We start from the raw sequence: 26,387 nt of genomic DNA, 5'->3' as shown, positions 1-26,387 counted from the left end.
GTGTTTAAGGAGAAAGAAAAATACAAGTTATTAAATATTTGAATTTATCGGAACCTCCCGTGGGTTAGCTCTGGGGATGGGAACTTAAGTGAGAAGCTATTTTGGTGGCATTCCTCACTGATGACATAAGTGATTTTCCCAAGGACTTAACTGCATTCTAAAATAAGTCAAAGAAACGAGGGTGACAGCTACATTAGAGTGCCCAAAGGAAACCATTTTCAGGGAATATGTGTGATAGACACACACATATACACACATTTACATACACGTATAAAAATAAAGGTATATCTTTAAGACAAGGTAACATTTTAAATATTTCCCATATAATTCTAAACATATAAATACCATAATTCACAAATTAGGCCAGAGCAGTGTATACCAAATTCCACAGTTTTTTCAATCTTTACCCATGCTGTACATGTTTGAAGGACGCTAATTCTATTACTGAACCATGTAAAGTTCGTCAAAATGCTTTTTGCCCCGTTTTTGTAATACGTTGAGGATTACACAAATAAATACTCGTGCTGAGTTTCAAACAAGGCAAAATGATGGCAGAGACGTGGTGCCTTGCTTGTTGAGAGTTTATGATTTAGTAGAAAATAAAATACAGCCATATCAAATGGTGAAGAGCGCTGAGTCAGGCCCTGGTCTAATCTCTGACCATACATCAAAACCCACAGTCCTCACAACAACCCTGAGAGTTGGGTCCTGTTATTATCCTTCTTTTACCCAGGCTTTCTAACAGCAGAGCCTGCACTCTTTATTTTTGTTTTTAGCTTTATTGAGGTATAACTGATATCCAATAAACTACACGTATTTAAAGTACGTGATTTGGTAACTTTTGATAGACATACACGTGAAATCATCACCATAATTAAGACAGTGAACATATCCATCACCCCAAAAAAGTTTCGGGTCCCTTTGTCATCCCCCTTTCCTGCCCTTCCTTACCAACCCCTAAACAATCTGATCAGTCACTCTACATTCGTTTGCCTTTTGTAGAATTTTACATAACTGTAATTATACATTAATTTTTTTAACTCGAATTCTCTCCTTCAGAATTTCTGTATGATTCATTCATGTTAGTATGGATATCAATCGTTCACCCCTTTTTAATTGCTAAGTAATATTCCACTGTATCATTATTTGTTTATATACTTGCCTATTGACAGACATTTGGGATTTTTCCAGTTTTGGGCTATTACAAATAAAGCTGCTACGAACATTTATATTCATGTTTTCGTATGGACACAGGCCTTCATTTCTCTTGGGAAAATACCTAGAAGTGAAATAGCTGGACCACATGGCAGGTATATGGATGTATACTTCTTAAGAAACTACCAAATTGTTTTAGAAAGTGGTCGTATTTTACATTTAGACCAGTTTCAGTTTCTTTACATCCTTTCCCACACCTGGTATTGTATTTTAAAAATTTAACCATTTTAATTGGTATGCAGTAGCATTTCATTGTGGTTTTAATATGTATTTCCCTAATGACTAATGATGCTGAGCTCCTTTTCATGTACTTTTTTACCATCCAGAATATATTTTCTTTAGTGAAGTGTCTGTTCAAAAGTTTTGCACATTTTCATCGGGTTGTCTGTTTTTGTAATTATTGAGTTTTACAGTTCTTTATATAGTCCAGCTATAGGTCACCAGCAATTCTTTTCTCCTAGTCTGTGGCTTGTCTCTTCATACTTTTAACAGTGTCTATCCAAGAACACAATATTTAACTTTGATGTGCACATTATCCTTTTACAGATCTTGCATTTGGTAACTTATCTAAGAAATCTTTACCTAACTCAGACCACAAAGATTTTTCATCTATGTTTTCTTCTAGAAATTTTGTCTTTAGGTTTGATATTTAGATCTTCCATTTTAAGTTGATTTTTATGTATGCTAAGAGGTTTGAAGTTCTTTTGTTTTGTTTTGTTTTTAAACATGGATATGTAATTGTTCCAGCAATTGGAAAGGACTAGCCTTTTTGCAATGAACTGCCTTCTCACTGTTGTCAATAATCAATTCTCCATATATGTGTGGATTTATTTCTGGACTCTATTTTGCTCTAATCTACACATCTATCTTGATACCAATTCAATACTTTTTTGACTACTACACCTCTATAATAAATCTTGCGTTCAAGTAGTGTTAATTCTCCAACTTTCTTCTTTGTCAAAGTCCTTCAGACTAGTCTAGAGTCTTCGCACTTCTGTAAGAATTTTAGAATCAGCTTATCAATTCCTGCAAAACTGCCTGCTGAGATTTTTTCAATTAATTAATTTTTATTTATTTTTCGCTGCGTTGGGTCTTTGTTGCTGTGCACAGGCTTCCTCTAGTTGCGGGGTGAGTGGGGGCTACTCTTCATCACTGTGCATGGGCTTCTCACTGTGGTGGCTTCTCTTGTCGCGGAGCACAGGCTCTAGACGTGCAGGGTCACTAGTTGTGGCTCGTGGGCTCTAGAGCTCAGGTTCAGTAGGTGTGGCTCACGGTCTTAGCTGCTCCATAGCTCAGGTTCAGTAGGTGTGGCTCACGGTCTTAGCTGCTCCGCGGCATGTGGAATTCTTCCTAGACCAGGGCTCAAACCCATGTCCCCTGCATTGGCAGGCAGATTCTTAACCACTGCACCACCAGGGAAGTCCGGCCTGCTGAGATTCTGATTTGAATTGCAATGAATCTATCAATCACTTTGGAGAGAACAGAGATGCTAACAGTATTGAGTTTTCTGACCCACAAACATGGTGCATCTCTCCATTTACTTGGGGCTCCATTATTTTCATTCATTCATTTATGGCTGTGTTGGGTCTTTGTTGCTGTGCGTGGGCTTTCTCTAGCTGCGGTGAGCGGGGGCTACTCTTCATTGCAGTGAGCGGGCTTCTCATTGTCATGGTTTCCCTTGTTGTGGAGCATGGGCTTTAGGCGCACAGGCTTCAGTACTTGTGGCACATGGGCTCAGTAGTTGTGGCTTGTGGGCTCTAGAGCTCAGGCTCAGTAGTTGTGATACAAGGGCTTAGTTGCTCCGCAGCATGTTGGATCTTCCCGGGCCAGGGCGCAAACCTGTGTTCCTTGCACTGGCAGGTGGATTCTTAACCACTGGACCACCAGGGAAGCCCTGGGGCTCCATTATTCTCTCTCAACGATGTTTTGCAGTTTTCAGTATACAGGTCTTGCACTTGTATTGTCAATTCTATCCCTAAGTATTTCATATGTTTTGGTGCTATTGTAAATGGTATTGCTTTTTTTTTCCTCTAAATTTCCGTTTCTGATTGCTTAATATGTAGAAATACAATTGACTTTTGCATACTGATCTTGTATTCTGCAGCCTTGCTAAATTTATCAGCTCTAGTAGCTTCTATGGAGCTTCCATCAAATTTTCTACATCAGTGATCATCTGTCTGTGAATAAACAGTTTTACTTCTTCCTTTCCAATTTGGATTATTGCCTTTTATTTATTTTTCTTGCCTTACTGCACTGGATAGGATGTCTAGCATAATGGCAGGTACTGCAATAAGGATGAAGAATATTAGAAATTAGACCTGTTGAATATATTCATTGCAACGGTTAGAATAGTATAATGACCTGCTGATGGTGGCATGACATTTTTATGGATGATCAAATATACCACAACTGAAAGAAGAACAGCAAACCTAGTACTAATTTTCTACTCTCAATACTTCCCCACCGAAAATACACCTGGAAGGTTGAGTAAGTTGCTACAGAAATGGAAAAGATGCCATATAAACAAACCAAGGCATGTAGGGCCCTGTTTGTCAACTTTTCTTAAGTCAGTCACCTAACTATGGAAACTACCTAACAAGTTAGAGATATAATAATGTATGGTGTCTGAGGGCTCCAACATTTCCTTCCACCTAACTAATGAGAACAGTTACTTGGAAAGTGTATTTATTAAAATCACTGGACTAAGAGTGCAGCTATCAAAAAGATTTTTGAAACCTTACTTGTGGAAGTAGATGAGCTAAAAAAAAGTTTTAGCACAAACAGCTTTCTAAAGATAATCTTGACATTAAGCAGATTTTTTCAGTAAATGCTCTAATGTTTGCAAGTATATCTGTGTAGAAAACATTTTTTTCTCCAGAGGTCTTATAAGCACTCAAGACAGCATAAGAAGCAAATCAGTAGAACAGCAGCTTTTTACTTTAAAGATGGCAAAATGTGTATTTTATCAGGCTAATGCCAAATTTAACACCATTATTTACTGTGCTGACTTTTTAGAAAAAGGATACAAAACATAAAATAGTCATTTTGGTAATGACGTCATCTTCAGTTTCTACTGGTAGCTTCAAGGGTTCCAGAGAGCCAAAGTTTACTCCAAACAAACTTAAAATACTACGAATAATGCTGAGTTTATAAGCAGTAATAAAGAACAAATAATAAGATGTGCACTACATGTCATACAGGAGAAAAAAATCAAAGATACTATGTAACTCATAAATTCAACATTTACTCAATACCTACTAGGATTCAGGCAGTATAAGGTCAAGGGAAAAAAGATCGCAGTCCCCAGGTCTAATATGGGATGGGAGTAGAGTGAAGGCAGAAGAGGGTTATAACAGAAAGTGACAAAGAAGGCTTCACAGAGGTGCCTGTTGTAATCCAGGAAGGCAAAAAACTGGTTGCCAAGGGAAGTAAAACACTGGATCAAAACAGACTCTAATGGCTGAAGACACAATTTAAAAATAGAATCTCCAAAGATAGGGCTTCCTTCGTGGCGCAGTTGTTAAGAATCCGCCTGCCAATGCAGGGGACACGGGTTCGAGCCCTGGTCCGGGAAGATCCCACATGCCGTGGAGCAACTAAGCCTGTGTGCCACCAACTACTGAAGCCCGTGCACCTAGAGCCCGTGCTCCGCAACAAGAGAAGCCACCACAATGAGAAGCCCGTGCACTGCAATGAAGAGTAGCCCCCGCTCGCCGCAACTAGAGAAGGCCCGCGTGCAGCAACGAAGACCCAACGCAGTCAAAAATGAATAATAAATAAATAAATTTATAAAAAAAAAAAAAAGAATCTCCAAAGATAAGCATATCACCTGGCCAGAACAATTTAGCCTAAAAACATATGAGGAAATCATTTTGTATTAGAAAAGGATACTAATAAATATCTTAAACAAAAATCTCTATAACCAAAAGATTTAGATTCAAGTGAGAAAATTCCATGGCAAACACAGCATAAGAGAAGTAACAATTATAACAGCAACCACAATAAACACACAGAACTTACTATGCTCCAGGTACCCAACACTTTACATACATTAACTCATGAAATCCTAACCACAATCTTCTAAGGTATGTGCTACCTTATCCTCATTTTACAGACAAGAAAGTTGAGGCTCAGAGAAGTTAAGTAACTTATCAAAGTTTAAACAGGTAGGTACAGAGTATATACATACTTGGACTTGGATCTATAGGTTACAGCTATTTTGACAGCAGACAGAAGGTATTTATAAGACACTTCACTTCCAAATACAGGTAACTTTTACTAGAATGATATTAGAATATTCAAGTGAATGAACAAACTCTGTCAATGTCCAAAGCAACTTGCTTTAAATAATATGGGTTTGTAATTTTTTTTTAATAATGAATTGTCTGAATATAGAACTTTGGAAAAAGAATACTGAGACCAAGCTAAAAAGATGAGTGTTGTTTACAAATGATTCATTTGGGGGCAACTTTAAATTCATTAAGCAACAAGGATAATGATAAGAAAACTGGCTGGTAAAAAGTACTGTACATGAATTATGAAAATATTTTGAAATTACATATTTGTTCACATATATGGAGGAACTGGAGGACTGTGATCAACAAAAAACTGGCTGGAAAGACAGGAAAAAATTAAGGAAACACTCCCATTTACCACTGCAACAAAAAGAATAAAATACCTAGGAATAAACCTACCTAAGGAGACAAAAGACCTGTACGTAGAAAACTATAAGAAACTGATGAAAGACATTAAAGACGATACAAACAGATGAAGAGATATACCATGTTCCTGGACTGGAAGAATCAACATTGTGAAAATGACTATACTACCCAAAGCAATCTACAGATTCAATGCAATCCCTGTCAAACTGCCAATGGCATTTTTCACAGAACTAGAACAAAAAATTGCACAATTTGTATGGAAACACAAAAGACCCCAAACAGCCAAAACAATCTTGAGAAAGAAAAACGGAGCTGGAGGAATCAGGCTCCCTGACTTCAGACTATACTACAAAGCTACAGTAATCAAGACAGTATGGTACTGGCACAAAAACAGAAATATAGATCAATGGAACAGGACAGAAAGCCCAGAGAGAAACCCACGCACATATCTTTGATAAAGGAGGCAAGAATATACAATGGAGAAAAGACTGCCTCTTCAATAAGTGGTGCTGGGAAAACTGGACACCTACATGTAAAAGAATGAAATTAGAACACTCCTTAACACCATACACAAAAATAAACTCCAAATGGATTAAAGACCTAAATGTAAGGCCAGACACTATAAAACTCTTAGAGGAAAACACAGGCAGAACACTCTATGACATAAATCACAGCAAGATCCTTTTTGACCCACCTCCTAGAGAAATGGAAATAAAAACAAAAATAAACAAATGGGACCTAATGAAACTTAAAAGCTTTTGCACAGCAAAGGAAACCTTAAACAAGACGAAAAGACAACCCTCAGGATGGGAGAAAATATTTACAAACGAAGCAACCAACAAAGGATTAGTCTCTAAAACTTACAAGCAGCTCATGCAGCTCAATATCAAAAAACAAACAACCCAATCCAAAAATGCGCAGAAGACCTAAATACACATTTCTCCAAAGAAGATATACAGATTGCCAACAAACACGTGAAAGGATGCTCAACATCACTTATCATTAGAGAAATGCAAATCAAAACTACAATGAGGTATCACCTCACACCAATCAGAATGGCCATCATCAAAAAATCTACAAACAATAAATGCTGAAGAGGGTGTGGAGGAAAGGGAACTCTCTTGCACTGCTAGTGGGAATGTAAATTGATACAGCCACTACGGAGAACAGTATGGAGGTTCCTTGAAAAACTAAAAATAGAACTACCATACGACCCAGCAATCCCACTACTAGGCATATACCCTGAGAAAACCATAATTCAAAAAGAGTCATGTACCACAAAGTTCACTGCAGCTCTATTTACAATAGGCAGGACATGGAAGCAACCTAAGTGTCCATCAACAGATGAATGGATAAAGAAGATGTGGCACATATATACAGTGGAATATTACTCAGCCATAAAAAGAAATGAAATTGAGTTATTTGTAGTGAGGTGGATGGACCTAGAGTCTGTCATACAGAGTGAAGTAAGTCAGAAAGAGAAAAACAAATACCATAGGCTAACACATATATATGGAATCTAAAAAAAAAAAAAAAGGTTCTGATGAACCTAGAGGCAGGACAGGAATAACGACACAGACGTAGAGAATGTACTTGAGGACATGGGGAGGGGGAAGGGTAAGCTGGGATGAAGTGAGAGAGTGGCATGGACATATATACACTACCAAATGTAAAATAGATAGCTAGTGGGAAGCAGCCGCATAGAACAGGGAGATCAGTTCGGTGGTTTGTGACCACCTAGAAGGGTGGGATAGAGAGGGTGGGCGGGAGACGCAAGAGGGAAGAGATATGGGAACATATGTATATGTATAACTGATTCACTTTGTTATAAAGCAGAAACTAACACACCATTGTAAAGCAATTATACTCCAATAAAGATGTTAAAACAAAAAAAGACAGGAAAGATTACTCACAGGAAGTGTAATATTGTTTATTAGCTTTAAATAATTTAAGAGTAGATTAGAAAATGGAATAAAAATGTAGTTTAGACAACAGTATGAATGACTGCTATTGACAGTATTACTTACCGCTTGCTGAGTACCTAGCATGTTCCAGAAACTATGCAAAAGATTTCACATTTCTCATTTAATTTTGAAAGGTGTGTATTATTATCCAGACACACAGGTGTAGGGTGGTACTAAGAGTTGTCAAGTAACTTCCCTGAGGTCACACAGATCGAAAGTGGGGGAACTGAAGCTGATTTTTACGGTCCCCTCAAAGCCACGTGCCTTGTAGACAGAATAGTATATAAGCAACATTTATAAGCTTCCTCGATACACAGCTCAACTTTTACGGAAGCTACAATATAATATGCAAGTTATTAAAGAAAATATTTTGATGTCAATAAATGTATATAAATCATGTGGGTTTGGAATGGAGGATTTTTTTTAAGGCCCTGTCTCAACACCCAAAATTTTTAAATTGCCGTAACTTCTCAACCTAAATAAGTATTTCCATTGCCACAGAGGTCTAATGATCATTCCTGTAAAAGCAAGTAAATGACCGCAGGGGGAGGGCAGAAAGGAGGCCCAAACATGAAGAACCACAGTGTTGGGTCTCAACTGATGTGACAGAGCTTTTAAGACTAAAAAAAGCAGACAGCCATACTTTACTTGGTGTTTGCTTACTTATCACTATTCCAAGTCCTGTTTCCATTTTCTTTTCAAATAAAAAACGAAATTTTCAGATGAATCCATGCACATTTGCTTATATCTCATATAAATGAGACATTTCAAGTAACGAGAATGGCAGTCAGAAATGTTCTTAGTTTCACTTTTGCGGTTTTTCTTGAGGAAAGTTTCCTTAACATAGGATGACTGGAAACGATTTCTAGTAGCTTATTTAGAACCTTTCATTTTGAAATCATTTTAGACTTACAGAAAATGTGCAAAAATAGTAGAGGTCCCATACAGCCTTTACCCAGCCTCCTCTACTGTTGACATTTTACATAACCCAAGTATAATGATGAAAACAGGAAATGAAAATAGGTACAATACTCCTAAGATACAGACCTTAATTGAATTTCACCATTCACATTGTTTAAAGGTGTGTGAATTTTAAACATCAGGCCTGATTTATTTTTCAACTAATGATATTTATATTATCCAGTAGGATATTATGAGGAATCCTGAATACTTAGTGGTGGCGCTACAAAAACAATCAGATTGTTCTAATTTCCCAAGTGATCCTTCACTCAGAGCTCAAGGGCCATCAGAGGAAGAAGGCATGAAGTACTTTCGAGGCTCCTCCACACACACCCCCGCCAGGGTTACAGCTATTAGCACCAGTATTCATTCAGAGGACAGAGATCAAACACCAGGCCCGATACTAGGAAATGGCTGGGAGTCCAAGCCTGAGCCAAGTGTCTTTCAAGTACAGCATGAAGAGAAGGCTTTGTTACTTTAAAAGACCCACCCAAATGTGCACGGTTGTCTTATGAACGAACAACAAATTGAAAATAAACGTTTTGGCTTCAGTGCAGGGAAACTTAACTTTGGAACTTCTTCAGTTGTTGTACTCAGAAGTAGTTAGGTGGCTTCCAACTGTGTAAGATTACAACACTTTACCCCATGAGTTTTATGGTACCTTAGTAGGTATCTGTGCTGAATCGTCTCCTCAGTTCCACATGACTGACATCATAATAAATGATGATTCATTTAACACAACAGAAAAGACAATCCTCTGTGCAGGTCGCACTGCTGTCTGTCTAGTACCAGAATTTCAGAACACGTTAAAGACCGCACATGATTAATTTCACTCAACTGCCCTCCATACTGTAGGTGATCAAGCTATTGTATAGCTTTGGTACATCCACTTTAAAACATAGTTAGGGCTTCCCTGGTGGCACAGTGGTTGAGAGTCCGCCTGCCGATGCAGGGGACACGGGTTCGTGCTCCAGTCTGGGAAGATCCCACACGCCGCGGAGCGGCTGGGCCCGTGAGCCATGGCCGCTAAGCCTGTGCGTCCGGAGCCTGTGCTCTGCAACGGGAGAGGCCACAACAGTGAGAGGCCCGCGTACCGCAAAAAAAAAAAACATAGTTAAAGCAACAGCTGCCTATAATTTTATTATTCAATTAACAATTAACAACTGAATAATAAAATTATATTTATAATTTACATTAATGAATTCTCTGTGAAGTACTTATATACAAACATGACTTGAAAAAAGAGATCTCCAGGGCTTCCCTGGTGGCGCAGTGGTTGACAGTCCGCCTGCCGATGCAAGGGACACGGGTTTGTGCCCCGGTCCGGGAAGATCCCACATGCCGCGGAGCAACTGGGCCTGTGAGCCATGGCCGCTGGGCCTGCGCGTCCGGAGCCTGTGCTCCACAACGGGAGGGGCCACAACAGTGAGAGGCCCGCGTACCACACACAAAAAAAGAGATTTCCAGGACTTCCCTGGTGGCGCAGTGGTTAAGAATCCACCTGCCAATGCACGGGACACGGGTCCGAGCCCTGGTCCGGGAAGATCCCGCATGCTGCAGAGCAACTAAGCCCGTGAGCCACAACGACTGAGCCTGCGCTCTAGAGCCCGCGAGCCACAACTACTGAGCCCGATGCCACAACTACTGAAGCCTGCGTGCTTAGAGCCCGTGCTCCTCAACAAGAGAAGCCACTGCAATGAGAAGCCCACACACCGCAACAAAGAGTAGCCCCCGCTCACCACAACTAGAGAAAGCCCTCAGCCAGCAATGAAGACCCAACGCAGGCAAAAGTTTTTAAAAATAAATAAATAAATTTTTATAAATAAATAAATAAATATGGGATTTCCAAAGCAAAGTTTTAAAATGAAAAGAATAATGAATACAATTGGGAACCACAAGTAAGCGTTCACTTCTGCCCTACCATGGCTGGAGCAATATACGCAAGTGGTTAAAGGGCTAAAATGGATTCCTCTTAAACCAATAATAAGAGTTCGTAAGAAATTTTTTAATGAATGATTGTGCTGGTAAATATTGGGTTGGCCAAAAACTTCTTTTGGGTTTTTCCTTAAGATGGTACAGAAAAACCCAAATGAACTTTTTGGCCAACCCAATATAAGAAATTTCATTTATTCTTGAGCAAACGTAAGATGGGCTCAAATGCTGAGTTTGCTTAGTAATATTTAGGTTTTACAATTACAAAGTAATATTTTTGGATATGTGTGCCTAGGTTTTATTTGGGAGGTATTTATTCTGATTGGAGGGCTGTCTAAGCTTCCTGGATCTGTGGTTTGATGCCTTTTATTAGTTTGGGTAGAGGCAAAAGGTATCTAAACTGAGTAACAGTTATTATTATAACTGATGCTCATGATACAAATTTTAAGACAACAAGAAAAGGTGTGATTACTTTTAATACTTCTGCCTGGAAAGACACACTTGGTTTGCTATGTTTAAGTATGTAACAATCTTTTTAAAAGATTTTTATAAAAATGGTTCAAATGGAAGAACTGGGGGACTTACACTAACAAGCTCCATTTATCCAGAAACAGGTACACTGACAAGCCACTATCCTCAAAAGTACCAAAAAATATGTATAATAAGGACTCACTTCTTTTCATTAACCTGCAAAAACTCGCTCATCTGACCCCTGATTCAACAGGATAGGGACTTCATTACCTTCACCTCTGGAGTCTCACAGGGCCTTGCACAATTCCTTATACATAGAAGGCAGGCAAATATTTGGAACTGATATGAATACCTATAAGGTAAGTAGTGTTGGATAATTTTACCCTTGTGTAGAGAAGGAGGAAAACATCAACTGGCCAGACATCATAATCCCAAATTGTCCTTTGTGGCTCAGGAAAGAACCGTATAGACCAGGAACAGCTAACAGGTTCCAGCTCAAGGATGAACATTTACTTAACTGGACAAGGCCTTCTAGTGAGCTGGGCGGAGACAGTTAAAAGGCTTGATTGAGGTTCAGCTGGAAGGAGGGCCAGGATCACCCAGGGATGACAGAGTGAAACCAGAGCAGCACTAACAGTATCCTATCGCATATTTACACCAGACATACTAAACCGACACCAAAAACACTCAAGAATACCCAGGAAGCAGGTCTAAAGGACAAACAGAAACAAAGCTAACTCCTTTTCTCCCCATTTTTTAAAGGAGATTACGTGTGAATCTGTACACGGCTCCCTGGAAATCAAATACTAGCACAGTTTTATATCTCCAAAGGAACTGGGCATCATTATAGGCATTTTTTAAAAGTGCACAAATGGGACTTAATGAAACTTCAAAGATTTTGCACAGCAAAGGAAACCATAAACACCACCAAAAGACAACCCTCAGAATGGGAGCAAATATTTGCAAATGAAGCAACTGACAAAGGATTAATCTCCAAAATTTACAAGCAGCTCATGCAGCTCAATAACAAAAAAACAAACAACCCAATCCAAAAATGGGCAGAAGACCTAAATACACATTTCTCCAAAGATATACAGACTGCCAACAAACACATGAAAGAATGCTCAACATCATTAATCGTTAGAGAAATGCAAATCAAAACTACAATGAGATATCATCTACACCAGTCAGAATGGCCATCTTCAAAAAATCTAGACACAATAAATGCTGGAGAGGGTGTGGAGAAAAGGGAACACTCTTGCACTGTTGGTGGGAATGTAAATTGATACAGCCACTATGGAGGACAGTATGGAGGTTCCTTAAAAAACTACAAATAGAACTACCAGACAACCCAGAAATCCCACTACTGGGCATATACACTTAGAAAACCAGAATTCAAAAAGAGTCATGTACCAAAATGTTCATTGCAGCTCTATTTACAATAGCCAGGACATGGAAGCAACCTAAGTGTCCATCAACAGATGAATGGATAAAGAAGATGTGGCACATATACACAATGGAATATTACTCAGCCATAAAAAGAAACGAAATTGAGTTATTTGTACTGAGGTAGATGGACCTAGAGTCTGTCACACAGAGTGAAGTAAGTCAGAAAAAGAAAACGAAATACCGTACACTAACACATATATATGGAATCTAAGAAAAAAAAAAAGGTCATGAAGAACCTAGGGGCAAGACGGGAATAAAGACATAGACCTACTAGAGAATGGACTTGAGGATATGGGGAGGGGGAAGGGTAAGCTGTGACAAAGTGAGAGGATGGCATGGACATATATACACTACCAGAAGTAAAATAGCTAGTGGGAAGCAGCCACATAGCACAGGGAGATCAGCTCAGTGCTTTGTGACCAGCTAGAGGGGTGGGGTAGGGAGGGTAGGAGGGAGGAAGAAGCAAGAGGGAAGAGATATGGGAACATATGTATATGTATAACTGATTCACTTTGTTATAAAGCAGAAAGTAACACATCATTGTAAAGCAATTATACTCTAATAAAGATGTTTAAAAAATAAATAAATAAAAAGTGCTTTTTAATATATATTTGTTTGATAATCTGATTAAAATGAAGTGTGTTTAATTCCTTTCTCACACTTTGTCTCAGCCAACAAAAGTCAATTTGATTCATCACAGGAATGTTGTATCTGAATGAGCATATTTATCTCATTTTGCTCACAACCTTGCATAAACAGAAGAGGAACATCCAAAAGAAGATGGCAAAGGAGGAATCCTGGTGTGCATGTTATTGTTTTTTGACAAAGGACCCTAACCCACTAGGCTGTGGGACCCAAGAGGCAAGGTTAAAGCTTAACTCGGTTGAAAGTAATGGAACCTGCAAGGAGCATATTAGGTGTTGTTACTGCTCTGGCTTCACAACTGTAACTACAGCAGGACACCAGGCGGCTGAGTGCACCGGTCCAAAGGAGGAGATGGGAGAAGGATCCAGAGCCTCAGAAGTGACACCCTTTCCATCCACCCTGTCAGGCTTTGCTACACATCCTTCCTTCCTTCCTTAGTTTTCTTTGCCATCTCTTTTTAACCATCTGTCTTTAAGAATTCAAAAGTTCTCATATTTTTTAAATTGTTAAAAAAGATGTCTGCTTCATTGTAATGACATTTTGCTAAAATCCTAATCAGCGTCTCAGACTCCGACTTTGCTGGTGATCTGGAAATAAAATATTTTGCTCTTATTTTTAGGAGTTTTCTTCCATCTTGGCATGCTGTATTTAATTTAGGGGACAAACAGTGCAGTAAAAATCACACACAATCATTTTTACTCTGTTATCATTCCCTTCGCAATCTTTAATATGCCTTCACAGGAATCTATGTTCTGATCAAACATGTCTGTGCAGATACCAGATTGTTCCAGTCTCATGAAATGGTGCAGTGGAGACCGTGAGCATGAGCACCTTCTAAATTACTATCATTTTGTTCATATACTAAAGGTATGGGAGAATGTTGCGGATGGAGTGATAAAAGACACTTTAACTATTATTAAAATAAGAATCAGGACTTCCCTGGTGGTGCAGTGATTAAGAATCCGCCTGCCAATGCAAGGGACACGGGTTCAAGCCCTGGTCCAGGAAGATTCCACATGCCGCGTACCAACTAAGCCCGTGTGCCACAACTACTGAGCCCGCAAGCCACAACTACTGAAGCCCACGCACCTAGAGCCTGTGCTCCGCGACAAAAGAAGCCACCACAATGAGAAGCCCACGCACCGCAACAAAGAGGAGCCTCCGCTCACTGCAACTAGAGAAAGCCTGCATGCAGCAAAGAAGACCCAATGCAGCCAAAAATTAATTAATTTAAAAAATAAGAATCAACAACAATAAACAAGTTACCCTTCAATTTGAATAAAAATATAGTTTTTATAAAGTACTGGCTGTTTAAAAGACTTCTAAAATGTATTGATTTTATACATTGTCCTATAACTGAAATGATAATCCACTGGCCCCTGATTTCTGTTACAAAGCTATGATTTCATTTTAGAAAATCATCAGCATAATGTGAAAATTTTACATAACCAAACTGATTTTATTTTCATTTTGCTTCAAACGTTGCATCTGAGGTTAAGGTTTGCATTTCTTCTAGTTACTGCTTTGCAACTTTGTAACACCTTGTGGCTAGAAGCAAAACTACTTAGACCTGGCAGCATTCTTAATAATCCTCTACACTTCTCTATGTATTCAGACACTAGAACAAATCTGACATTCTTATAGGAAATTTTATCATATCCTTTCAAAATACGTGTATTGTTTGCCAAAGGCTCAGTGAGAATACATCTGTATGTTAGAGCTGTCATCATACTTCTAAAAGAAACTACTTTTAAATAAAACGGTTAATGTATACAGCTACCCAACTTCGCTTTGACCTTGAAAAAGAAAGAATGCTAACCTCCAAACAATTAGTAAATAGTCATAAACACCTGCTGTGTAAAAGTCAGAACTACAAAGAATATAAACGATCAGAAGACAAAGTTTCTTCCTCCAAAAAGCCAAGTCCTACAAGAAATTAAAACACAAACACGCGGGAAATGTAGTGTGGCTCCACTCATCCCCATAAACTATCTGTGCTCCCCCATGTCGGTCCCTCGGAGCTGACTCCTTCCTGAAGCAAACACTGTTTAACCCTTGCCCAAGTACAGCAGAACCGGGATGGGTTGGGGGAGGGGAGGAAGGGAGGCTGGTCTAAGAAATATGGTAGCCAGGGCTTTTAAGTTTTATGTCATCAAGTTAAAGAATCAACACAATTTGCAGAAATGCCTGAAATAAGCTGATTAGATATAATACAACCATCTCAACTTTTTACCAACCTTTGAACATATGAAAGAGCAACGACATTCTTAAAGATATTGTCCGCTATGTGCAAAGTTATGTGTAAAATAATTAAGGACATCAACTCTGGAGTCAGACTGTCTGGGTTCAAATCCTGGATGTACCCCTTAACACTGAGTGTTCCTGAGGCCTTGGGCAAGGCACTCAAACTCTTCTTCAGTTTCCACATCTGCAAAATGAAGACGGTAAGAGCACCCACCTCAAAGGACTGCCATGAAGATTAATAGGAGATAATCCATGGGAAGTGATTAGCACAGTGCTGGGCACACTGTAACTTTGAGAAACGCTACATATTATGATTATTAACGATCATGACTGTAGTAATAAAAACAATGTTAACACAGTAAAAGGGTACTGGACAGAAAACTGAGGACTTAGTTTGACAGATGGAAGACAATCTCTCTGAGCCCTGGTTTCCCTGTTTTAGTGGGGATGACAACAGGACCTGTCTCTCTGAGTTGTACGTCACGAGAATAAGATGCTAAGGAATATATAATATACTCCTCGGCACAGTGCCTGGCATATATCTGCTCAACACACAACGTGTTTTTTATAAGTATTTGGGCGTCAATAAGTGCATAACTAAATAAACTATTTAAATGCTACAAAGGAAATAAACAGGTGCTGTGTTTACTGAGCAGGGAAGATGGGAAGGTCCTACTTTAAAGATGGGTGGACAGGGAACGCCTCTCTGAAGTGACATGATCTAAGACTAAAGAACAAGAAAGATTTGGACGTGAGAAAAGCCTAGGGAAAGAGCCAGAGTGAAAGCTTCATGAGGGATTTTTGTCAACCCTGTTGATCACTATATTCCCCAGGCCGTAGGCACATAGTAGGTACTCAGTAACAATGTGTAGAATAAATGAATAAAGAATATTTCTGGCAGAGGGCACAACAAACTTAAAGGCCCTCGGGTAAGGAGCAGCCTGGCGAGTCCGAACAGAACAGAGGGAGGCTAGCCAGACTGCAGGGCAGGACGTGGACATGGGGAGGCTGGAGTGTAGTGGGCGGGTGCTGTGGGATAAGATCGGTGAGGTAGGAGGGGCGGATGACACGGGACCCTGTCAACCGCAGTTTAAACTCTGGATTTTACTCTTCTTTCAAAGAGGTGTCACTGAAGGCTTTTAGCAGAGAGTGGTATGATCTGATTTATTTCTTTAAAAGATCACTCTGGCTGTTGTGAAGAGAAGATATTTTAGAGAATGGAATCAGAGAGACCATTGGAGAGGCCAACGTGGCAACTCAAGCAAGAGATGAGTTAGAGGCTTCAATCAGAACAGTGGACTCTTCTGGGGACTTTCCTGGTGGCACAGTGGTTAAGAATCCGCCTGCCAATGCAGGGGACACGGGTTCGAGCCCTGGTCCGGGAAGATCCCACATGCCGCAGAGCAGCTAAGCCCGAGCGCCACAACTACTGAGCCTGTGCTCTAGCCCGCGAGCCACAACTACTGAAGCCCACGCACCTAGAGCCCGTGCTCCGCAGCAAGAGAAACCCCCTCAATGAAAAGTCCGCACACCGCAACGAAGAGTAGCCCCAGCTCTCCGCAACTACAGAATGCCCGCACGCAGCAAAAAAGACCCAACGCAGCCCAAAATAAATAATAACATAAAAATAAATGTAAAAAAAAAAAAAGAACAGTGGACTGTTCTGATGGGCTGGATGATAAGGGAAAGAGAGAACTGTGGAGTCATTCTTAAGTTTCTACTTTAGCAAGCAACAGACGTGTGTTCTACTTACGGAGAAGGAGACACCTGGGAAGGAACAGGTTGGGGAGAAGGGGAATAAAAACCAAGTGTTCTGTTCTGAGCTGGTTCCCCTGAGACACCCTGAGTAAGGGTGTCACCTAGGAAGTTGGTCATGTGAGGCTGTAACTCAGAGCAAGTGGTCCACGACAGAGCTTTAAACGTGCAAGTCAGCCATATACACAGGGTATTCAAAGCCAAGGGACAACATGAAATAATAAGCTTTGGTTATTTGTCAGATAAGAGAACCATGTAATCTATCGTGTTTCTCTTCTTGTTGGGCTACTAGAAAAGTTCCAAACTCAATATAAATCTTAAAGGAAAATGATCTTCTCAGAGGTTCTGGATATGATGACCTACCCCTTTTACTTCCCCTCCTCTTTATGGTGTTTAGTGTTCTTCCATCTAAATCTTTTTTGTAAGCATATGTACTATTAAAAAAAAAAAAGAAAACATAAGAAATGAGGTAGTGTAATGACATGATTCGGGGAGTCAGGGGGGCTGGCTCCCACAGTGCCTTGGGTGGTCTTCAATTACAGACATGTTACCTTGGAGTTATCTGTGGGTATGTGCTTCTCTGATAGAGTAAAAACTCCTCAAGGGCATCAGCTACATCTTATTCATCTTTGAACTGCTGTGAAATGAAACAGTGTCTAACTCACAGCAGGCAGGCAATACATGTACACTAACGGCATCTGTCACTTTTCTATAAATAGAAGGGGTTCAGGCCTTATCAGAATGTGCTAAAGCTCAGTTCTAAGATGTTTTAAATGCAGTACAGTACACGAATAAATACCAATCAGCCATACAGACAAATGTTAGCTATAAGGGTAAACCTTCAGGGTCTGGATTGGAAGACTTCAAGCACGAGAAAAAAACTGAGCTGGCTTTAAAAGATGCATAGCATTTGATCCGTGAAAGCCCACTGCAGAAGGAAGCCAAAGAAAAGGGGCAGTAAGGAGGCTATTCTGGATGGAAGGAGAGGAAGGAAAGGAGGGAAAGCAAAAAAAAAAAAGTGTAAGGGGAAGGGAGACCGAAAAAAACAGTTAAGGACACAGTATGGACATCCCTGAGTGCCAACAACTTCATGCTTTAGAGTTTTAGAAAGTTATACATTTCTGGGAACTTCAAAGAGATGTTTAAGGAAGATCACACAAATTCAATGTGTAGAACAGATGAGTGTTAACTAAGTCCAGGCATAAGTTAGTAAGAATCTGATTTAAAAAAAAAAAAGGAGGCCACAGGTTTCAAAAAGTCAGAGTGAACACAACTTGGTGAGTGATAGAGAAAAAGAGGATCAGATTTAACCTGGGATTTGAGACCAAAGGGGTCAGGAGAATAGTAGTATGATTAACAGAAATCAGGGAGACAGCAGGAGGAAGTGATTTTAGAAGGCGATACCATCGATTTTAGGCAGAATAAGTTTAAGATGATAGTGGCCACCCCCTACCTCCAGATTCCCACTCCTTATAGCACAATGTGCACACAATCTGCCGAAGTCCTTGCTGAGAAAATTTTTTCTTAGCAGTATTTCCACATAAACATAATAGAGAAACCCTTCCATATAATACAGTGTCTCTACGGTTGCAGAAGCAAATGTAAATGGATAAACTCATAAATACAAAAATAAAAGACATGCCAAAAATTGTCTACTTTTACAAAGCACTGTGGTTTCACATTTGGATGTTTAAAAAAAAACAACACACTATTATACGAAAAGATGCTCAATATTATTTAGTCCTGAGAGAACTGCAAATTAAAACCACAATGAGATACCAGTACACAACTATCAGAATGGGTTAAGTTTTATTTAATCTAATAATAACAAACAATGACATGGATGCAGAGCAACTGGAACTCTCACACATTGCTGGAAAATGGGACAGCCACCTTGGAAAACACTGTGACAGTTTCTTATAAATTAAACTTATATTTTCCCTATGACCCAGCAATCCCATTCCTAGGTACTTACCCAAGAGAAACAAAACCATATATCCATTCAAATACCCACGTACAAGCATTTGTAGCAGCTTCATCCATAATCATCAACAACTCGAACTTGTATCAACTAGTAACTGGCTAAACAAATTATAGTACGGGTGCACAATGAAATGCTACTCAGCACCACTAAGGAGCAAACTACTGGTACGGGATAAAACAGGAATGAATCTCTTCTTTCATATTAAATGAAAGAAGCCAAGAACAAAATACTACACAGTGTGTGATTCTATTTATATGATATTCTGGAAAAGGGTGATGATATTACATTTTGTTTAGGGTGGTAGTCATATTTTTCAAAACCTGTAAAAATGTACACTTAAAAGGAGTTTTCCTGTATGAAGATTATTCCTCAGTAAATCCGACAAAAAAAAAAAAAAACTATGGCATCTTAACACTGGCTCAAAGAAAAGTATTAAAGCTCAACATTGTTATCTATGATTACTCTGAAAAATTCTAGACATACATACATTCATTCATTTATTTATGGCTGCACTGGGTCTTGGTTGCTGTGCGCGGGCTTTCTCTAGTTGCGGCGAACGGGGGCTACTCTTCGTTGTGGTGCGAGGGCTTCTCGTTGTAGTGGCTTCTCTTGTTGCGGAGCACAGGCTCTAGGCACGTGGGCTCAGTAGTTGTGGCTCGCGGGCTCTAGAGCGCAGGCTCAGTAGTTGTGGCGCACGGGCTTAGTTGCTCCGCAGCATGTGGGATCTTCCCGGACCAGGGCTCGAACCCGTGTCCCCTGCATTGGCAGGTGGATTCTTAACCACTGCACCACCAAGGAAGCCTAGACATTTCTTAACTAGCTAGCATACTGCAAATGTCCTGAATACTGCAAAGAAACAAATCCCATGCTTTTTCCCTCTTTGGGCCTCAAAACATTCCTGTGCAGAAACTGGGCCTAAGTGTCTTAGATACAGTGCAGAAGCCACGTGAATGCTGCTTATTGAGACACTAATAAAGTGAGTCTTGTTTGCTGGACAGCTGTTGCTCCATTGTCTTTTGTCATACACAAAAATAGAGAGGTGTTATGCTTATGGAATGTGACCTTCTCATTGGATAGCTATTACATCACACCCGGAAACACTGCCAGAGAAATCCATTTTCACCGTGTGCCACACGGAAAACAGGAAAGACAAAAACAAACAAACAACCATGAAAGATCCCAAAATCTGCATTAAATGAACTGTACTACTCCTTAAAATCAGATCATTTATAAGAAGTATTTCTCAATACTTAATATTGCTGAGTTTATTTTTATGAATAATGTTTTGTCTCATTTTATTATCCTTAGTATGTAACTTCAACAGAATATTTTTCAGAGTCCAAGTAACTGTTATTCTTCCAAAGACATTTTCTTTGAGCGCTCCGTGATGACTAACGCTATACAATTATGAGAGTAATTCCTTTATTTTTTGTATTATCAAATGCCTACCTAGGTACTTTGCCATTTTACAGTTTGGTCATTTATAAACCATTTTCATTTGAACAAGGGTTTTCAGATTCTTTTGATCACTATCCACAGTGAGAAATACATTTCACATTGCGACCCAGTACACAGACGCATGTATATATGTACACGCAACACTGAAGTGTGACAAAGCAAGGCTTAACCTTACCTCATAAGATGCTATTATTTTCCCTTTTGTTGTTGTCTTTAAAATGCTGGCAAACACCACATAATCCATACCGTGAGCCGCAATTTTTGAAATCATTGCACCAGGAGATGAAAAACAAATACAATGTCTGCATGTTTTGAACAAAGGCTTTCAAATTTTCATTTAATTGTTTGTTTTTAAACATATGAGTCCAACGCTGACTCACAACTCCCCACACTCTGCTCCTTCTCACTGAGGGGTCCTAGGCCTGGTGAGCAGGAAAGACAGAAGGGGCCTTCAGAAACCAAGCCCCTCCCCACTCCCATCCACCATTAGATGTGGGTGGGAAGGTCTTGGCCTTCTAGGCCTACAAATATTCAGAGCCTTGCTTTCCTTCCTTTTCCATTTACCCTCACTGTTATTCCTTAACCTCTACACACACACACACACACACACACACAGAGCGAACTGAAATAAAATTCAAGCGGGTGGAAAAAGAGTTACAATACAGAGGAAAGCAAAGTTTTTCCTAAACATCTCAGGATGTCAGTTATGCCTGCTCTGCTTATTTCCCAGACCACAGACACCTAAACAAGTTTAAAACACTGAACTGGCATGTAAATCCCACTCACAAAACATTTCCAACTCCTAATAGTTTTGAGTTTTAAACCGCTACTCAATATTATATTCTACTATTCCACACCGAAACTACTGGGTATTAATGATCATAAGATAATTAGAGAGAAGTTTTATATGAAGATTGGAAAACTTACTTTTAAGGACTCCCACAGGGGAAACTGGACCAATGAGAAAGGAATCTGAAGAGAAAAAAAATCAAACAAATTAGGCAGGAAAGATCAGTTTGCTTAGTATGACTATATGAACCTATAATTATTATTCAGAAACATTATTTCATTTTAACTTTATGTACATAATAAAGCTACCATTAAATTTATAAGTACAGGATGCATAGTTTTTAGAAACAGAGTTAAACGGTAACTGCCTGTAAAATCTACTAAGTTTTTGAGCCCAAGGGACATAAAGTGATGCCCTCTTGAAACTGAAAGAGAAGCTCAATATGAAGAGTGTCAGGCTGCTTAAAGAAATAGGAAAATAAGTATTTTCCATCACAGGTAATGAAGACTTTAAAGGTGTGACATTTTCCCGCTTAAGAGTTTGAGCTGTCTGCTGCTCAGCGGGCCACGTGTCAGGGTTGAAAAGAGAAGCAGGGAGGGGGAGAAAGAGTGGGGGAGGGGGGAGCACAGGAAGGGGGTAGTGGAGGAAAGGAGGGGAAGGGGAAGAAAGGAGAAAGGGAAGAGCGGAAAAGGGGAGGAGGGGAGAGAGAAGGAAAGGAGAGGGAGAGAGGGGAGGGAGAGGAGTGAGGAAGGACAGAGGGGACAAGGCAGGTGGATGGGAGGAGAGAAAGAAGAGGAAGCAGACAGAGCCACTTGCAGGAGGAAGCTGAGAAGCAAGGTCTGGGGACAGAACACGGGCGTGGGAAGGAAGGAAGGGCTTCTCAATGTGGAGGAGTGAGGGCTCTAAACAGTTGGGCCTGACAGCCTGATTTAGTCTCAAGCTTGGTCAGGGAGAAGAGTCATCTCTAGCAGTGAAGACAGTCAGCATACTTAGACTAAGGATTTACAATTAGCTGTACAGCAATAAGCTAGAATTGTTACCAAGCACCTTTCACATGCCAGGCACTGTGCCAATCAGCACTGCATAGCTTTTATTTCACCGAATCCTCACAACAGCCCTTTAAGATGGGTATTATTACCATCCCCATTTTACAGATCAAGAAATGGAGGTTCAGAGATGCTGTTTAACTTGCCTAAAGCACACAGGAAGTAAAAAGCCCAGACAATCTGACTACAGGCCCCTGTCTGACTACTACTCTACCTGAAAGACATCTTATTGGATTTGCCTGCATATAAATTCACCCCCAGTATAATCTATGTGCTTTTCATTAAACTTTCTAAAATTCTAAAATAGAACCCCACCCTCCATATTTCCTAAAATAAAAATACCTGAATTCCAGGGGACCCTACCCACTAGCCTAGGTAATAATATCCACACACTATCCACTGGGCCTACGTAAGGGATGATGCTGCTCAAGCAGGTCGTGGCCCCAGTATAGTTGCTCTGTATCCAGTTCAGTTGTAAGTGAAAAGTAAACGTGGACTTTGATCAAAAACAATATGCATAGGGGTATGTGAGTGTAAGTGAGTGTGTGTGTGTGTGTGTGTGTGTGTGTCAGAGACCACAATGTTGAAGGGATTAATGGGTATTTACCTTCCCATGAATTAAGAGCACTAAATTACTTCCAAAATATTTATAGTCAACCAGAAATTAAGAGTCTAGCATCATCTGTCTTATTCTGCTGGAAGAAATGATGGTCCTGGGCTTGACAGTGGTCACAGAAAGAAAAATCTGACTTCCATTCAGGCAGGAAATGGCAGTGAGAGAGGAAAAACAAAAAAAAAATCAATGTCAATAAACTAGTTTAAGTTGACAAACTAAAATCTCATGGAATATTGTCATCTTCATAAATAAGCAAGCGCCCCATCCTGTACATCAAAGTTCCATAATAGGAGACAAACTTAGTTGAGCTTTTTTGTCACCAAAACATGAAAGCATCTGACACTGTCCATTCTGACACTAAAATGCTGTATTTTCAATTAAATTATCAAAACCCAAAAGATGGACTGTAGTTTTCATTTCTTTTTTTGGCTGCACTGCATGCTTGTGGGATATTAGTTCCCCAACCAGGGATCAAACCTGGGACCCCTGCAGTGGAAGTGATGAGTCCTAACCACTGGACCGCCATTTTTTGAAATTTATAAGATGTAATAAAATACCAAAGAGGACTAACGGTTAGTGGGATTAGAGATGACTTTAATTTTCTTTGTACTGTCTCCACCCAACTGTAAATATGTCACATTTTAACAAGAATGTAAATACTTCACATTTTTTTAACATCTTTATTGGAGTATAATTGCTTCACATTGCTGTGTTAATTTCTGCTGTATAACAAAGTGAATCAGCTATACGTATACTTATATCCCCATATCCCCTCCCTCTTGCATCTCCCTCTCACCCTCCCTACCCCACCCCTCTAGGTGGTCACAAAGCAACCAAGCTGATCTCCCTGTGCTATGCGGCTGCTTCCCACTAGCTATCTATTTTATAATTGGTAGTGTGTATATGTCAATGCCACTCTCTCACTTCGTCCCAGATTACCCTTCCCCTGCCCCGTGTCCTTAAGTCCATTCTCTACATCTGTGTCTTTATTCCTGTCCCGCCCCTAGGTTCTTCAGAACAATTTTTTTTTTTTTAGATTCCATATATATGTGTTAGCATACAATATTTTTCTATTTCTGACTTACTTCACTCTGTATGACAGACTCCAGGTCCATCTACCTCACTACAAATAACTCAATTTCATTTCTTTTTATGGTTGAGTAATATTCCATTGTATGCCACATCTTCTTTATCCATTCATCTCTCGATGGACACTTAGGTTGCTTCCATGTCCTGGCTATTGTAAACAGTGCTGCAATGAACATTGTGGTGCGTGACTCTTTTTTTTGCGGTACGCAGGCCTCTCACTGTTATGGCCTCTCCCGTTGCGGAGCACAGGCTCCAGACGCGCAGGCTCAGCGGCCATGGCTCACGGGCCCAGCCACTCCGTGCCACGTGGGATCTTCCCAGACCGGGGCACGAACCCGTGTCCCCTGCACTGGCAGGTGGACTCTCAACCACTGCGCCACCAGGGGAGTCCGCGTGACTCTTTTTGAATTATGGTTTTCTCAGGGTATATGCCAGGTAGTGGGATTGCTGGGTCATATGGTAGTTCTATCTTTAGTTTTTTAAGGAACCTCCATACTGTTTTCCATATGGCTGTATCAATTTACATTCCCACCAAAAGTGCAAGAGGGTTCCCTCTTCTCTACACCCTTTCCAGCATTTTTTGCTTGTAGATTTTTTGATGATGGCCATTCTGACCAGTGTGAGGTGCTATCTCACTGTAGTGTTTTTTTTTTTTTGGTTTTTTTTTGTGGTATGCAGGCCTCTCACTGTTATGGCCTCTCCCGCTGTGGAGCACAGGCTCCGGACACGCAGGCCCAGCGGCCATGGCCCACGGGACCAGCCACTCCACGGCATGTGGGATCCTCCCGGACCGGGGCACAAACCCACGTCCCCTGCATCAGAAGGCAGGCCCTCAACCACTGCGCCACCAGGGAAGCCCTCTCACTGTAGTTTTGATTTGCATTTCTCTACTGATTAGCGGTGTTGAGCATCCTTTCATGTGTTTGCTGGCAATCTGTATATCTTCTTTGAAGAAAGGTCTATTTAGGTCTTCTGCCCATTTTTGGATTGGGTTGTTTTTTTGGTATTGAGCTGCATGAGTTGACTGTATATTTTGGAGATTAATCCTTTGTCGGTTGCTTCGTTTGCAAATATTTTCTCCCATTCAGAGGGTTGTCTTTTGGTGGTGTTTATGGTTTCCTTTGCTGTGCAAAAGCTTTGAAGTTTCATTAGGTCCCATTTGTTTATTTTTGTGTTTATTTCCATTTCCCTAGGAGGTGGGTCAAAAGGATCTTGCTGTGATGTATGTCACAGAGTGTTCTGCCTATGTTTTCCTCTAAGAGTTTTATAGTGTCTGGCCTTACATTTAGGTCTTTAATCCATTTGGAGTTTATTTTTATGTATGGTGTTAGGGAGTGTTCTAATTTCATTCTTTTACATGTAGGTGTCCAGTTTTCCCAGCACCACTTACTGAAGAGGCTGCCTTTTCTCCATTGTATATTCTTGCCTCCTTTATCAAAGATAAGGTGACCATATGTGCGTGGGTTTCTCTCTGCGCTTTCTATCCTATCGATCTATATTTCTGTTTTTCTGCCAGTACCATACTGTCTTGATTACTGTAGCTTTGTAGTATAGTCTGAAGTCAGGGAGCCTGATTCCTCCAGCTCCATTTTTCTTTCTCAAGATTGCTTTGGCTATTCGGGGTCTTTCATGTTTCCATACAAATTGTGCAATTTTTTGTTCTAGTTCTGTGAAAAATGCCATTGGTAGTTTGATAGGGATCACACTGAATCTGTAGATTGCTTTGACTAGTATAGTCATTTTCACAATGTTAATTCTTCCAATCCAAGAACATGGTATATTTCTCCATCTGTTTGTGTCATCTTTAATTTCTTTCATCAGTGTCTTATAGTTTTCTGCATACAGGTCTTTGGTCTCCCTAGGTAGGTTTATTCCCAGGTATTTTATTCTTTTTGTTACAGTGGTAAATGGGAGTGTTTCCTTAATTTCTCTTTCTGATTTTTCATCGTTCGTGTATAGGAATGCAAGAGATTTCTGTGCATTAATTTTGTATCCTGCTACTTTACCAAAGTCATTGATTAGCTCTTGTTGTTTTCTGGTAGCATCTTTAGTATTCTCTATGTATAGTATCATGTCACCTGCAAACAGTGACAGTTTTACTTCTTCTT

The 26,387-nt window shown here is 40.0% G+C and overlaps 1 protein-coding gene across 10 annotated transcripts in view; it reads right to left on the bottom strand.

Moving 5' to 3' along the window:
• The window catches only part of SLC25A26 (solute carrier family 25 member 26), a 171,083-nt gene that overhangs the window by 39,629 nt on the left and 105,067 nt on the right, over nt 1–26,387 (bottom strand). For 8 of the 10 annotated variants that reach the window (XM_022572609.3, XM_022572608.2, XM_089919535.1 and 5 more), the window contains one exon: nt 21,666–21,710. In XM_022572609.3, the coding sequence (XP_022428317.1) occupies nt 21,666–21,710 (45 nt within the window). Of the gene's footprint in view, nt 1–4; nt 21,161–21,636; nt 21,711–26,387 lie in introns of those variants that run through there. The other 2 variants (XM_089919538.1, XM_089919539.1) reach the window with 2 other exon arrangements.

This window comes from Delphinapterus leucas, chromosome 10 (assembly GCF_059928025.1).
Source record: "Delphinapterus leucas isolate spDelLeu-1000000601 "Yukka" chromosome 10, BTC_Dleu_Yukka2, whole genome shotgun sequence".
Classification (NCBI taxonomy): Eukaryota; Metazoa; Chordata; class Mammalia; order Artiodactyla; family Monodontidae; genus Delphinapterus; species Delphinapterus leucas.
This window is presented reverse-complemented; position numbering and strand designations above follow the sequence as displayed.